Source organism: Narcine bancroftii, chromosome 11 (assembly GCF_036971445.1).
Source record: "Narcine bancroftii isolate sNarBan1 chromosome 11, sNarBan1.hap1, whole genome shotgun sequence".
In the NCBI taxonomy this organism is placed as follows: Eukaryota; Metazoa; Chordata; class Chondrichthyes; order Torpediniformes; family Narcinidae; genus Narcine; species Narcine bancroftii.
In genome coordinates, this window is record NC_091479.1 from 64,523,169 (window position 1) to 64,538,392 (window position 15,224).

The following is a 15,224-nucleotide window of genomic DNA, read 5'->3' on the forward strand; positions in this document are numbered from 1 at the left end:
AATTGGTGCAACGTAGGAATTCACTGGTATTGCATCATCTGCTCAACATTTGGAAGAAGATTCACGTAGAAAGGAATAAAACAAATTACCAACTACCAAAACTAATATTGACGCAAAATCAACTAATCCCTTTCACAATAGATAACCTTTCCTTCAGAGAATGGGAAAGAAAAGGGATCAAAAGAATAGAAAATTGTTTTTCGGGAAATAAATTATTATCTTTTGAACAAATTAAGGACAAATATAATATAACTCACGATACAAGGTTTGCACACCACCAACTGAAAACCTACTTGAAGGACAAATTGGGAAACAGTCTGAAGTTACCAGAAGGAAGCAATTTTGAATATGTGATCACAGACACAATGATAATTAAAAAAAATATAACAAACATGTACATCAAACTGCAAGAAAAGGAGAACGAGGAAACAAACTGTAAACCTAAACAAAAATGGGAACAAGATCTAAACATAAAGATAAAGAATGAAACATGGGAGAAGCTATGCTCCGGAACTATGAGAAATACAATAAACACGAGGTTACGCATGATACAATATAATACAATATAACTGGATACACAGGCTATACATCACACCTCAAAAGTTAAATAAATGGGACCCAACAGTATCAGACAGATGTTTTCGCTGTAAAAAGGAAACGGGAACAACAATTCATGCAATTTGGACATGTGAGAAAGTGGAAAAATTTTGGGAAGATCTAAACCAGATATTAAATAAAATAAAAAAAACAATATACCAAAAAACCCAGAGATCTTCCTCCTAAGTAATATAAGAAATAAAGAATTTGGACTCGATTTGGATGGAGCACAAAAAAGATTTGTTATGATAGCCCTAGCTGTAGCAAAAAAATGTATTATGTCAACTTGGAAATTAGAAGATAACGAGAATACAACAATGGTACATAGAAATGAATAAATGTATTCCATGAGAAAAAATAACAGAAAATTTAAGAAATAACATCATAATATTCGAACAAATATGGGAGCCATACATGAAATACAATAGAGAAATCCTACCATGGACTTCCACCACCTAAAACGACAGAAGGGGAAGACAACGAAATGAACTGACTCAGTAAAATTTCTTGTTTATTTTTATTAAGCGACAACATTGTTTAACGGGTTTAATGTATCTTATAGATTGAACTTCAAATAAATGGGAAGGGAGGTGAGGGAGGGAGGAAAGGGAGGGGGGAAAATGGGGGAGAAAATGATACTGTATATATTCAAGAGAAAAAATGTCTATGTATCTTGGTCAATATGGTTTATAGTGTGAAAAATAAAAAAATTAAAAAAAAAACAATAACTGACTTTCAGTCAACCCTGCAGGTCCCTTCCTGACACGTTGAATGCATTCTATGCACAGTTTGATGAGAAAACCAAGGTGACATCAAAGAAGGTCTTGTCTCCTCCTGAAGAACAGGTACCTGCATAGCCATGGCTGATGTGAGGAAGATCCTATCCAATGTGAACCCCACATGAAACAGCAGGTCCAAATAATGTTCATGGTCGGGTGCTGAAAGATTCTGCATCCCAGCTGACGGAGGGGGTCATAACGGTCATCTTTAATGTCTCACTGTGCCTGCAAGTTTCAAGACTGCCACCATCCTCCTGGTGCCCAAAGACATGAGGGTAATTCGACTAAATGACCAATACCTAGTGGCATTGACCTCTACGATCACAAAGTGCTTTGAGCAGCTGTTGATGGAACGCGTCAAAGTGCACCTTCCAGTGACTTAAACCTGTTCCAATTTGCCTACCTTGACCCTCCAACAATCGTGACCCACCAAGAGCACAATGCCTCATATGCCAGACATTGACTTCAGCTCAGCATTTAACACATTAATAGCTCAGAGGATAAACTGCCCTCACTGGGACCCAACACTCTTCTCTGCAACTGAATTCTGGACTTCTTAATGGAAAGGCCATAGCCTGTCCAGGTTGGGAGCGAAACCTCAAGCTCCATCACGCTGAGCACTGGCGCACCTCAGGGTTGTGCGCTCAGCCTGCTACTTGTTCATGCTGGTGACTGCTGACTGGACTGACAGCTTGAGCTCTGACAGAATCATCACATTTGCAGATCATGCAACAGTAATTGGCCTCATCAGAAACAATGATGAGCTGCCTACAGAGAGGAGGTGGAAAGGCCTGTAAAATAGTGTGACAACATCAACCTGAGTCTTAATGTGGACAAAACAAAGGAGATGATTGAGGTCTTCAGGAGAACGAGGGTTGCCCATTCTCTACTACACATTGGCGAAAGAGTGGCGATCACAAAGTTCCTTGGTGTGCATACAAGGGATGACAAATCCTGGACTCACAATGCCACCTCATTAGTCAGGAAGTTCCAGTAGCACCTCCACATCCTAAAAAGGAGGGCAAAGCTACTGATTCCCATTTTGACAACATTTAACAGGAATGTAATTGAGAATGTCCTGCATGGCTGCATCAAAGCAACAGACTGACATCTGTCTATACAGAATATTATCAAAACAGCCGAGAGGATCACTGGGATCTCATTTTCCTCTATGGATGACATTTATTTGGAGCGCTGTCTAAAGGGGATTTATAGAAGACCCCTTCCATCCAGCACACAGTATCTTCAACCCATTACCATCAAGAAGAAAGTTCAGGAGAATCAAAATCAGGACTGCCAGGCTGGGGAATAGCTTCTTCCCACAGGCCGAAAGACTGCAAATCACCCTAAATATTTAGATATATTTATTTTGATTATTCATTTGATCTTCATGTCCTGTGCATGCATAAAGGGTTGGATAGACATTGTTTCATCAGGTTGTGTCTTTACAATCAGGTAATAATGAAATTGAAACATCTAAGATTCTAAACGGTACAAATGTAAATGTTGAGATGTTTTCAGTAATGGGAGATTCGTAAAGAAAGCTTTTGTCACGGTGGTCTTCATAAATCAAAGTATTGAGTATAGAAGATTGAATGTTATGGTAAAGTTGAATAAGACATTGGTGAGGCCAAATTTAGAGTATTCTGTGCATTCTCTCGGCATTCAGTTCTTTCAATAGGAAAGTAATTCTTCTGTTAGCTTCTGAGAAGTTAGTAACTTGACCTGGAGTGAAAGGGTCAAGTGATGTATTGGTACTTCTGCTTTCAGCCCTGCCGTAGTAAACTCGAAATGTCTGAATTTCTTCATCTTGCTTCTACATTGCTGGAATGCAACATCTCTTTCTTTCTGCATCTATTAGCTGGGCCTTCAAGGTACTTTCTTGATTGCTTTCTGTCGTCAGCTGCCTTATGTTATTTAACCAATGACTTTTTCAAATGTTGAATCTCCTCCTCCAACTGTTTGCATCTTGAGAAAGCTGAATCCCTTTCGTCAATAACTGCATTCATTTCTTCAGCAGTTATTCTTTCCTTCCATTATCTGGCTTTGTGAATTCAATCTACAATTAAACCCCATTCTTGTCAACTTCTCTTTGGTCTTTTTTCTTGGTCACTTTCAAAACTGAAGAATCATTCCCATTTTTCTGAAAATCAGTTTCCAAGTACCAAGTTAAAATTTTTCTGGTTACTTTTTTCATGCTTATCCACTATTTCCAAGTCCTTTTTCAACATTTGGTTCTCTGAAGGCAGTTGCATCAGTTTTGCAGCTAAATGCTCCATTATTCTACCAGTGCAATTTTCTGTGTTCACCACTTTTGCAGCGTCTTCTAATATTCTATTTTCATCTATTTCTAATGAAAATAATTCCTTCAATTCTGGTTTAGATGCTTTTGATTTATTTTTGTCAGCAGGATTTTCATTACTTTCACATTGATCTATAAGGGAAGCCATGTCCCTGTCCTTTACAATTGTTAAAGATGCTGTTTCATCAGGTGTAGAATCAGATGAAAATAAACTTGAACTCGAATTATGTCTCCATCCATGAAAAAGATGACCATCTGCTTCAAGAATCCAACACAGCACTGAAATAAATGTTTGCAGGCTTCCACTGAGAATTTTCAATGACTATGCCACCTGGAATGGGATACATGATATCTCAGCCTTTGTTACTCAGCCCCATTGATCCGAAGTCACGAAATCAACAGCATGGAGAGTCTGATATGGCAACTGAAACGCGGGTAATGGTGTACCAGCTCCAACATGCATGATCTTTGGTGTGAGTATATCCATTCGAGAATGTGATAGCTGAGCTACATAATAGGAAAGCTAGACAGGTAGGGCATCAAAATACAACACAAAAAAAACCAGCAAAACTTTGGACACTTGCATGGGATAGAAGCAAGGGGAATGGTGAAACACCCTCTCAGTGAATGGGAGTCTTTTATCTCCAGATGTGAGTTTGCATTAATATTAACAAAGGGTTCAATCTTGAGACATAAATAAATACACTGAAGATATGTTTTGAGATTCATAAATTCTCAGCGTTAAATATTCTGGTGTCTGACAGTAAACTTCTTGGCCTGTGTCCATTTCATCATGGGTTACCAGGTGAAACAGGAAGCACATCATGATAGCAGTGAGATACAGGGGCAGGTGGTGTTGATTACAGAGAGCAAAGTAAAAAGCTGGCCAGAGAATTAGACCAGGGTGAGGTGTCCCAGAGGGAAAGGCGTTCTGGGCCAGGGGCCAGTTCAAGACATCACTTTGACAGTGATTTAACATTTTCAGGACAATGGGACTATTCACAAACTACCGAGGCAAGCAGAGAAAGAGTCTGAAATCCGTGTGAATGATATGAGAGAGCCAGTACATAGCAAACTTCAGGACAACAGGTACCATTGTAAGAGTCCACAAAAAGGGCAGGAAGTACAAAGTGAGATGAAAGCGATTGGGCTGAGGAAAATTTATACCGGCAGAGAGGCTGAAACTGCTCCAGTTGTAGTGAAATGCCGACAAGGGTCCTCACAGAATTGCTAAATGGCCTGGATCAAGCACAGGCAGAGTTGAATGAGAGTGGGTTGCATGGCAGGGTCAGCGAAGTTCCAAAGCTGTGAAAATATACAGAGGTATGTTGGAGCACAATTATGGCAAAACAGGAAGCCTCGGAGATGATCCAGTTTAGATAATGTTGTGTCTTCGAAAGTAACAGCAAGTGGGAGGAAAGGTCCAGTGAGCGCAGGGTGTCAGATAAGAGGATGGTGTGAAAGCAGAGGCAAGGCAGAGCTGCTGCCCAAATCATTATGTGGATTCCAGCCCCCTTAGGTGACAACAGAAAAGTGAAGGGAGCAGCACCAACTTTCTGCAGCCTTGTTAATGCCTTTAACACCATCAACGAGGAAGCACCGTGAAACACCTTGACTGCTCACAGAAATTCATCTCCATCATCTTGCACCACAATTGCATGCAAATCAATGGGTCCACAACTGAACCACTCTCCATGAGACAGAGTCCCACGTGGCTGTGTCATGGTCCAATACTATTTTTGTTTCTTCATTGCAATGTTTCATTTCTCTTCTAGCAAATATCCCATGGGTATGGAGCTAATCTTTAGAACAGGGGTGTCAAACTCAAATTCACGGAGGGCCAAAATTAAAAACTTGGACTAAGTCAAGGGCCGAACTAAATATTTATTGAAAAATTTCAACAACATCTGCATGTTTTCTCTTCTTTCAACATATGTAATGTTAAACTTTAGGATATAACTTTAGGAGGATAATGTTACAGGTCAGGAGTAGGTAGCTCAAGTTCACCCTTTGCTTGACCTGAGGGAAACCTATTTGGTCCCTGTGGAGATGTAGTCAGCATTCACAGGCTGTGTCCATTTTGGCCTGCATCAGGCAGCATTTCCTGCTCACTCCTCAGGCTCTAGGCCTCTATTCACCCTCGACCCACCATCCCTCTACCTGACCAGTCCTTTACCCAACCTCTACTCACCCCTCACTCCACTCGCTCTGCCTCTACCCACCCCATCCTATACACGTCCCTCTACTGCCTCTCCCCTCAACCTGTTCCTCCTTCTACCCGTCTCTCACCCTCTAATCAGCCCTCCCCTACTCGCCCTGCCCCTCCCCTTTTACCTCTTCCCTATCCACCCCTCCTTCTACTTATCCCTCCCTCTAACTGCCCCTCGCACCACCATAACTTCCCCTGCCCATTACTCCTCACCTACACTCTCTGCCCACCCCTGCTTACCCACCCACTCAGGCCCAGCGCGCTGCCGATCAGCCTTTGTGGAACAGCGGGGGCCGTGCGCAGCCTGCCATGCCCGTCGCGCCGACAGGAAATCACAGGCGCTCGCCCATCTGCCGCACCGCTCGACAGGTGGGAGAAGTGACTGGTTGTGCGGGGAGCCTTCCAACTGGCTTGCCGGCTGATGACATCGACAGACTTCTCGTGCTACAATTTTGTTTTTCCCGTTCTCAAAGTTTGCACGGTCAACCTGCAACACTCTTGCTCCCTCCGCGTCCCGTGGATCTGATGCCCGGGTGTTGTTAGGATTCCCAGCAGAAGAGTTTGTGGAACTTTACCATTCTGGATTCCTTTTTGAGAATATTCTGGCCATCTTTTAAGGGTGGTGGTTTTAGGGGGGAGGGGATAGTTAGGGGGTGGGGAAGGATGTGCAATGAAGGGGGAGGATGGTGGGGGTGACATTACCAAAAAAACAGCATCGGCTCTCGCTGCAGGGCGGGCCACCTCTAATACATTTTTGAAATTATCTTGCGGGCCAAATATAATTATACCGCGGGCATGTGACATGTGTGCTTTAGAACTAATGGGAAATGGTCAATCTATGATATACCCACCACCGCACAGTCGGTGGTGGGTATATGGAATGAGCTGCCAGAAATGGTTGAGGGGTGAAGAATTACAACGTTTAAATGGCCTTTGGACAGGTTCATGAGGAGGAAAGGTTTTGAGGGGTATGGTCCATATGCAGGCAAATGGGACCAGTTCATGAAGTCAACTCTGTCCCCACAGACAAATTGATCGATATGCCCATTTTCTGTGTTGCATAACCCTCTTCTTGGGGCAGCACGGTCGGTGTAGCGGTTAGTGTAACGCCTTGACAGCACCAGCAATCAGGACTGGAGATCAGATCCCGCGCGGTCTCCCCGTGTCTCCCCATGTCTTTGTGGGTTTTCCCTGGGGGCTCTGGTTTCCTCCCACCATTCCAAACATTTTGGAGGTTGTGGATTGCGCGGCACAGACTTGTGGGGCAAAATGGCCTGTTACTATGCTTTATATCAAAACTTAAACATTTATGATTCTATGGTGAGGCTCATTTCTCATATCCGAGGAACCACAAGGTAGTCATCACATTTATTGCCATTTTCAATGAGACAGTACAGCCTTTGATCAGTTGAGGAAAGAGCATATGAAAACCAGGACCCTTAGTTGAGGGGTGGGGGGGGGGTGAGGGGGTGGGGTCACAAAATTCTCTGCACTCCTGTTTGCTCTGAAACATGGACACTGGCAAAATACCTGCATAGGTGTCTCTGCAAAACTCATTAGAAGGATAAACAAACTAAAATTGGTGTCCTCTCCCAGCATTAAGGCCCCAGTATCATTCTATGGTGTACAGAACGTATTACACCTATGACTAGCACTAGATTCTCACTCTTCTGAGCTCCATCGTGGGATGAGATTAACAGGCAAATAGAAGAGAGGATTTAAGGTTACTCTAAGCATCACTGAAGAAATGTGACGTTCTCTTTCGGTAAAACCCCGGGCCGACGACAACTCAAAGTGGAATGCATTGAGAATCTTGAAGCCATGCGTACGGAGCACACACAAAGCCTTTCTAACACACTGCCTCTCAAACTGCCTGCCCCATCAGCCATTTCCCTGCCTAATCAATGGAAGAGTTTATGCTCTTGGTTTCATGAACCACCTAAAAACCTACAGACCAAGAGTGGAGTCCAAGTCATCCTCAATGTCAGAGGATTGCCATAGCTGATAAAAGAAATGATTAAGAAAATGTTGATCCACAAATGCACAATATAATAAGTTTAATTATAAAAATAATGTGGAAATAGCAATTGCAGACCAAATGCAAGATAGGATGTGTATGGCATCCACATGAAGGGATCCATTGGAGGTCAAGTGTGACCTCCTGCGCAGAGAACATTTCTGTGTCCTTCATCTTGTGTCTTTAATTATCATACTGCAGCGAACTGCAGATCCTCTACTCCATGACCATTCCTACTCAAAGTTAGGTGAGTACATTGCACAAAAGCATTTGTACCTTATCACCAGCAAGATAAATGCTGCAATGTTTGGCAAGTGGTTTTGCTTACAGCAGATTTTGTTAATAAGCAATTGGATACATCTAACAAATGTACAGGTTGCTTTATTTGATTTACATCCCTACTCCTCTATGGTTACTACCAACGATCCTAATACATTTACAGCAGAATCACCAGGGAAACGTGACTCCCCCCCCTCAGATGCCAAACACACGCCTTGGACTGGACATAATTCAGATGGCTTTGATGATCCCAAATTTTTCAGTGAACAGTAAAAATGTCAGCAATTTCAATGCTATCCAAAGGACATGCCTTCCAGGGAAGATCGTTTGCAGGTTGGCTTTCATTTGCTGAAGTTTTCTAGTCATGTCCCTGCGCACCTTTCAAATGAATGCCTTTATCTATGCTTCAGCTGAGATTGTGTAATCGACAATTAAAAGACACCAAAGAACAGAGCTGCTGCCAAACAACAATACTATGGAATGCTATTTGGAAGCTCTGTCTTCATTCCTTGCACCCTGATGAGTTAGCTGATAGTCAAAGCAAAAGAAAAAGACCCACTGTGATGCTCTCAGCACAGGTTACACATCACCGATGGCTTCCCAGTGAATTTTGTCTGGCCAGGCTACATGTGATGACATTTCGTGAGAGAAAACCTGCCACAGTTAGTTCACTTAATACTTACTGATGCTATTTGGTATAGTGACACAGTTTCTCAGGTAATGATTCATTTATGAGAGAAGGAATATAGTGAATGTTTGTCTGATTGGTTCTTGGGATGGCAGATATTTTGTTTGAGGAGATCCTAATTTTCTGTATTTTATGTCAAGGGGCACCCACGTTTTTTTTAGATGGAAAACTGTAGACCTTATTTTTTTTGCATGCAAACTGATCAAATTTCAGTGCCATTTGATCACCACCCCAAAACTTATAGTGTTGACTTAGTTCAGAGGTAGGGAAGCTCAGGAGTTCACGGATTCTGAGTGTCATTGGTCATATCAAACACAGCCCTGACGCTAGAGCTCTGGGAGCTCCAAAGGACTATACGTGGAAACAAAGAGGCAGTGAGGACAAGTGGTTAGGGGGAGAGAGGATAGGGGGAGGTGCATGCTGGAAACAGCAGCCTACGGCAGTAGAAGAAATAGTACTTTGTGACAGGCTACAAGCAATTTTGGGGCAGTGAATATCAGCCAGTCAATGCAGATTCATTCTTTATTTAGTGCTCTTTTTCTTTCCTGGCTCAAAGAAGTAGTCTTGGAGTATTGCTTTAGCTAAAATCCAAGAAACCCAATGACCAATAAGCAAGCAGTAAATTAGCCCAAGCAACAAAGTATGCAATGACCATATTCTCTATTTTCTTGTTGGCTGCAGATCTATTCCAAGGAGTGCCGTCATCTCTTTCACGTTAACCCGAGATATCAGGTTCATTCAGAAAATGAAACCTTCCTCTTCACTAATGCACTGGAAGGGTCTGAGGTGTTAAAGTCTCTGGAGTGCCGCACGTCTAATTCAGATGCTACCAAGCCTATCAACACAGCCACAGAGGTTGGAGAGAGGTGTTAGAATCGATGAGAAGTGTGGAGAATGAAAATTCTCAGTGCGAACCTTGACCTGAGGTTGAGAAAAATGCCACCCTGAACAGGGAATGAGGGAAAGAAAAAGGAGAGAAGAACTGGTGGAAGGAATATAGAGGATCAAAATATTTTATGAAGTCTGTATCCCTCTCTGTGGGTGGCAGGTAGGAACCCCCAGCTGCCTGCGGACTGCAGACCTCCCCTAAACAGCCGTTTGGCATGGCTGTACATTCAGATTGATCGTGTATATGGCGCTGCACAGCACCATTGACTTATATTTGTTCCTTACCATGCGTGTTGGCTTGTGCAGAGTTTGCACCTTCTCCCTCTGATTGTGTGGGTCTCCGTCATGTGCTCTCTTTTCCAGCCATCTGCAAAAGTTTGCAGGCAGGATGATTGGCCACTGTCAGATGTCCTGTATGCTCCTTGAGCATCAGGAGGCCTATAAATGGTGGGCTTGTGAGAGAGAGGAGGATAGAAGAAATGGACTAATGGGAATGTTTTGAGCCCAAACTGATTCAATGGCTAAAATGGCTCATTCTATGACCTAAAATAACATGAAGCAAAGGGAGTTTATTTTCCATTTTTCAAGTTTGCATATTTCTTCACTTGATCTCAGCCAAAAGGCCAAGAAGCGATAAGTTTGCATATTTCTTCTGTAAATTTCAACGGCAAATCTATAATCTAATTAGCACATGCAAATCAAAAGCTTTGTTAGGTGCTGAAACAATAGACTATTTCAGATCGCCCAAAAGTTGAGACGTAAAAGTGGAGAAAGTCCGCCAAAACGTATAATCAACTACCTTTCTGAATGTGTGGAGGCGGTCTCCGAGCTGCATATTCCAACTCCTCTTCAAGAGGGATAATCTCCGTGGCGCAGCCCTCCACCGATCAATCTGAATGTACAGCCATGCCAAACGGCTGCTTAGGCGAGGGATAATGATGCCATCAGCCCGACTCACCCCTCTCCCTCTAAGTCAGGAGCGGCGGGGGAGCCCACGGGGCAGTCGGGACAGCGGGAGTTGTCAGCAGGGACAGTTGGGACAGTGGGAGCTGTCAGTGGGGGCAGTCGTGGCAGCGGGGACTGGCAGGGCAGTGGGAGCCACCAGGGGGCAGCTGGCACAGGCTGGGACAGCCACACTGCACCGCTTTGGCCTTTGGGGCCACTCTCTGCAGTTCAAAACGCGACAGGGCAATGGCCATCTTCCCTACTCATAATCCCCCATGCAGCTGGAACTGTTCTGGGAACCATAGAGCGGCTTCAGCTGTATGGGGAATTATGGCCATTGCTCTGCCACATATTTATGACAGGTGGCGCTAAGTTGCCCCACCTCTGTCGGATCCAGAGGACACTACGAGGCGCCTCTGGATATGAACGGGACACTGGAGCAGCTTTTGAGGGCTGCTGCCTGAAAGATAAGTTCCCATTTTTCCATCCATTCCATAGCCGGTCTCAAGGCAGAGGGCCCAACATGAAATGGCCTTATGGTTCAGAGAGTGAAAGACCTCCTTTGCCTCACCTTAAACACCACCAGCAGAATGATACTTGGCAGGGTGGAGATACGCACAAGCCATCGCCAGCCCAGTGTGGGAACAATGAGATATGCCAGCAGGATCTCTGCTGTGGATCCAGTGAGCCAGAAGATCTGTAAAGAAAAAGAGATAAAATTAATTAAAAGGAGGAAAAGATTATAAAGTGATTCACCTTCTTCACTTAAGCAGAATGATCAGATCTTTCAAAACCTAGAGACAGCAAGGGTGGGTTAAGATTTTGATGGAGGATCCTACACTAGAATTAGAAGTAGAAGGCTTTTTAACTGCAGTTTATCAATGACAATTGATGCTGGGATCACTGGATTAAATCAAGATGGTGACTCCCCCCCACACCCACCCCCCCCCCCCCCCCACCCCCGACTGTCTCATCTCAATCTCAAATGCTTTGTGGAGTCTTCATCCACAAGAGAGAGAAGGAATTTGGGAAAATTTGAATGTAAAGACAATAATATAAATCGGACAACATGGGATTATCTTTAAATCTTACATATCTGCCAATGACTCAAATTACCCTCATATTTTCTTTGGGAGCTGTTGAAAATTTGAGAAATATAATTGCAGCCAATTTTGAGATAAAAGCTCCAAACCATCTCTCTAATACAAGTCAACACATTGTCACCAGTTTATGATCTGACCTTTCAAAGCACACGAGCTCGGGTTCTCACCTGCCCTAGAGGCAAAATACGCCCTCGGTATTTAGAAGGCATGAACTCAGTCATGAGTATAAACCTGAGAAGAAGAAAATAAAACTGGCATCACCAAGTAACACTGACATAGAAACAACCACAAGCAACAGAACCTTTATGGATTCAGGCAGAGAATTTGAATCATGTGGAAATTGTTTAATTTACATTGTCCCACCTCTGACAATTGGGTAGTTGATGAGTGCTGTGGCCAATCGAAAAAAGACCACTGAATACTCAAACAGGAGTTGCAAATGACATTATAAATACTTCCATTCTAGTAAAGGCTTGCTTCAATTAATGGATTATATATGGAGCGGGAAGTCATCTGCTTAGTAAAAGTAAATCTCAAAAGACAGTAGTTGGCAAAATCAGTATCAAATATTATCTCATTGTGGGAGTAAAACTCAATGATACGGGTTAAATTGGTGAAAAGCAAATCTGAGACAGTCCTTGTTGTGGTCCATCACACATTCTCAAGTAAGACCATGATCCCCGGTCTTTAGTGCAGAGGTATGGACAAAAGAGACTGGAAAAGGTGACGAAGGTGATCTTTAACACAAAGGAGTAGTACGTGGTACCAATAGAAGAACTGCTGCCTGACATCAGGTCAGCTAACTACAGGAAGGATAGCAGTAAGACTGAAAGAGTGCTGAGAGGATGTCGCTGACACTTGAGGAACTGAGTTACGTTAAAGATGTTGAGACTTTATTCCTTGAGGCATTGGAGAATGAGGGGAGATTTGATAGAGGAAGGCAAAGCTATGAGGGGTAATGATAGAATAAGTGCAAGGAAGCTTTTTTCCACTGAGGTTGGATGAGACAAGAATGAGATGATATGGGTTAAGGGTGAAAGGTGAAATATTTAAAGGAGCATTAGAAGAACTTCTTCATGCAGAGAGTGGTGAGAGTTGCCAACTAAGGTGAGAATACGGGCTTGATTTGTACATTTAGGAACAATTTAGATGGATACATGGATAGGAGGGTATGGAGGGCTAAGGTCCAGGTTAATGTGACAAGGCATAAGAATAGTTCAGCACAGACTAGATCTGCTAGAGACAGAGCATAGTAACAAGCTCTCTGGCCCATGAGCCCATGCCGCCCAAATACACCAATTAACCTTTAATTTCCATCTGTGCTGTAGTGTTATATGGTCCAATGGTTCCATCTCTCACAATGTGAGTTTAATCCTGATCAACGGTGCTCTCTTGGTCTCACTGTGACTGGGTATTTGTTTCTCCCTGGTGCTTTGGTTTCCTCCATGTTCCAAAGATTGATAGGTAACTGGTCACTGTAAATGCCCCTAGTAGACTGGTGGTAATGTGGAGGAAGCTGATGGAAATGTGGGGATAACAGAATGGGATTGGAGTAAATAAATACTTAATAATTGGCACTAACTTGTTTGGCCAGCGGGAAACACGATCTGTTGGAGGAGCTCAGCTGGTTGTTGGGAGAAAAAGAATGGTCAACGTTTTGGTCTGAAATTTTGGGAGAAAAAGAATGGTCAACGTTTTGGTCTGAAATTGCAAAGTTATGAAGGGTGAAGCGGACAGAGTGGGAGGGGTGGGTTTGGGGGCCCATGTAGGGTTGTCAACCAAGTGGAGGTGAAACATGATGGACACAGGCAATAGGCTTTTGGCCGCTTCAGGTCCATGACAAGAAGTCAAGATGTTGATGCCCAAGAAGAACCGTATTGCTATCTATGAGCCTCTCTTCAAGGAGGGTGTAATGGTAGCCGAAAAAGATGTGCATGTGCCAAAACATCCAGAGTTGGCAGACATAAATGTCCATAACCTGCACGTAATGAAGGCCATGCAGTCTTTGAAATCGCGTGGTTATGTAAAGGAACAGTTTGCTTGGTGGCACTTCTACTGGTACTTGACTAACGAGGGAATCCAGTATCTGCATAATTACCTTCATCTTCCTCCAGAAATTGTTCCTGCTACTTTGCGTCGCCAGACCCATCCTGAAATAGCAAGGCCAAGACCTAAAGATCTAACTGAGGATCGCCTTCGTCTTCATGAATCTGACAGAGACAATTACAGGCGGGCTACTCCACTTGGAGCAGACAAGAAGGCTGAAGCTGGTGCTGGTACAGCCACAGAATTCCAGCTTAAAGCTAGATTCAGTCATGGTTGTGGACAGCCTCAGTAAATGTGTACAACGTGTTGTGTAAAATAAAAATCGATTGAAATGCAAAAAAAAAGACACAGGCAGTTGATTGACAGATGAAAGACAAAAAGGTGAGAGAGACAAGATAAACAAAGGTGGGTCAGGAAGATGAGTCATTCAGGATAGAGTGAGCCAAAGGGCCTGTTTTAGAACATAGAACATTACAGCACACGACAGGCCCCTCCACCCATGATGCTGTGCTGACTTATGGAAACCTCCACAGCAATCTTTTTTTTCCTGACCTCACACCTATTACACTTATTTTTCTTACATCCATCCTAAGAATCTTTTGATTGTCCTTCTTGTATCAGCCTTCATCACCACCCCCGGCAATGCATTCCCAGCATGCATCGCTCTGTAAACCAAATCTACCTCTCTGACATTTCCCCTAAACTTTCCTCCACTCACCTTAAATAGATGTCTTCTTGGTGACCCAGAGAAAAAGGTGCTGGCTGTCCACCAGGCCCAATTGCAGCACACAACCTCCATGATGCCCCCCACTTGGGCCAAGTGCAGAAGAATTTCTTGATCCAAGCCACAAATCAATCAAACTTCCAAACCAATCTTGTAATTTTTAGGTAATAAGCTAATTGGTTAGAGAAGGGAAAATATTAACAAACAAAATGTTCCCTACCCTTGTGAATGACCAGAGACTCCACATCCGACCATGGAACGCAGGAAAACAAACCAACCATAAGTGTGCGCAAATGAAGTTAACCCTGAGTAATAGGAACTCCAGATGGTCGATATGAGAAGGATCTGGAACAGAAAGGAATGTTCAAAAGAGCCTCAACATCACTGATGAACAAAAACTGGCAACATTACTGAACCTGGCTTGTCACAATTATATGTGGAACATAGTACATAAAACATTACAGCACATAATACAGAACTCAGCAGATCAAACAGCACCAGTGGGAGAAAAAGAACAGTGGACATTTCAGGTCTGAATCCTTCATCCAGACAGTCTTGGTGAAGGGATCCAACCCAAAAAGTTGACCATTCTTTTTCTTCAATAAAATTTCTCTCTCAACCCGAGATCCTACTGACTATAAAAGGGT

The 15,224-nt window shown here is 43.2% G+C and overlaps 2 protein-coding genes across 2 annotated transcripts in view; one reads left to right on the forward strand and one right to left on the reverse strand.

Moving 5' to 3' along the window:
• The window catches only part of svopl (SVOP-like), a 107,800-nt gene that overhangs the window by 33,916 nt on the left and 58,660 nt on the right, over window positions 1-15,224 (reverse strand). The window contains exons 6-8 of the mRNA XM_069902606.1: window positions 14,798-14,922; window positions 11,975-12,038; window positions 11,276-11,401 (exon numbers count right to left, since the gene is read on the reverse strand). Of these exons, the coding sequence (XP_069758707.1) occupies window positions 11,276-11,401; window positions 11,975-12,038; window positions 14,798-14,922 (315 nt within the window). The remainder of the gene's footprint in view (window positions 1-11,275; window positions 11,402-11,974; window positions 12,039-14,797; window positions 14,923-15,224) is intronic.
• On the forward strand, window positions 13,660-14,145 carry LOC138745802 (small ribosomal subunit protein eS10-like). The gene has a single exon (XM_069903119.1). The coding sequence runs from the start codon at window positions 13,660-13,662 to the stop codon at window positions 14,143-14,145; it is 486 nt and encodes a 161-aa protein (XP_069759220.1).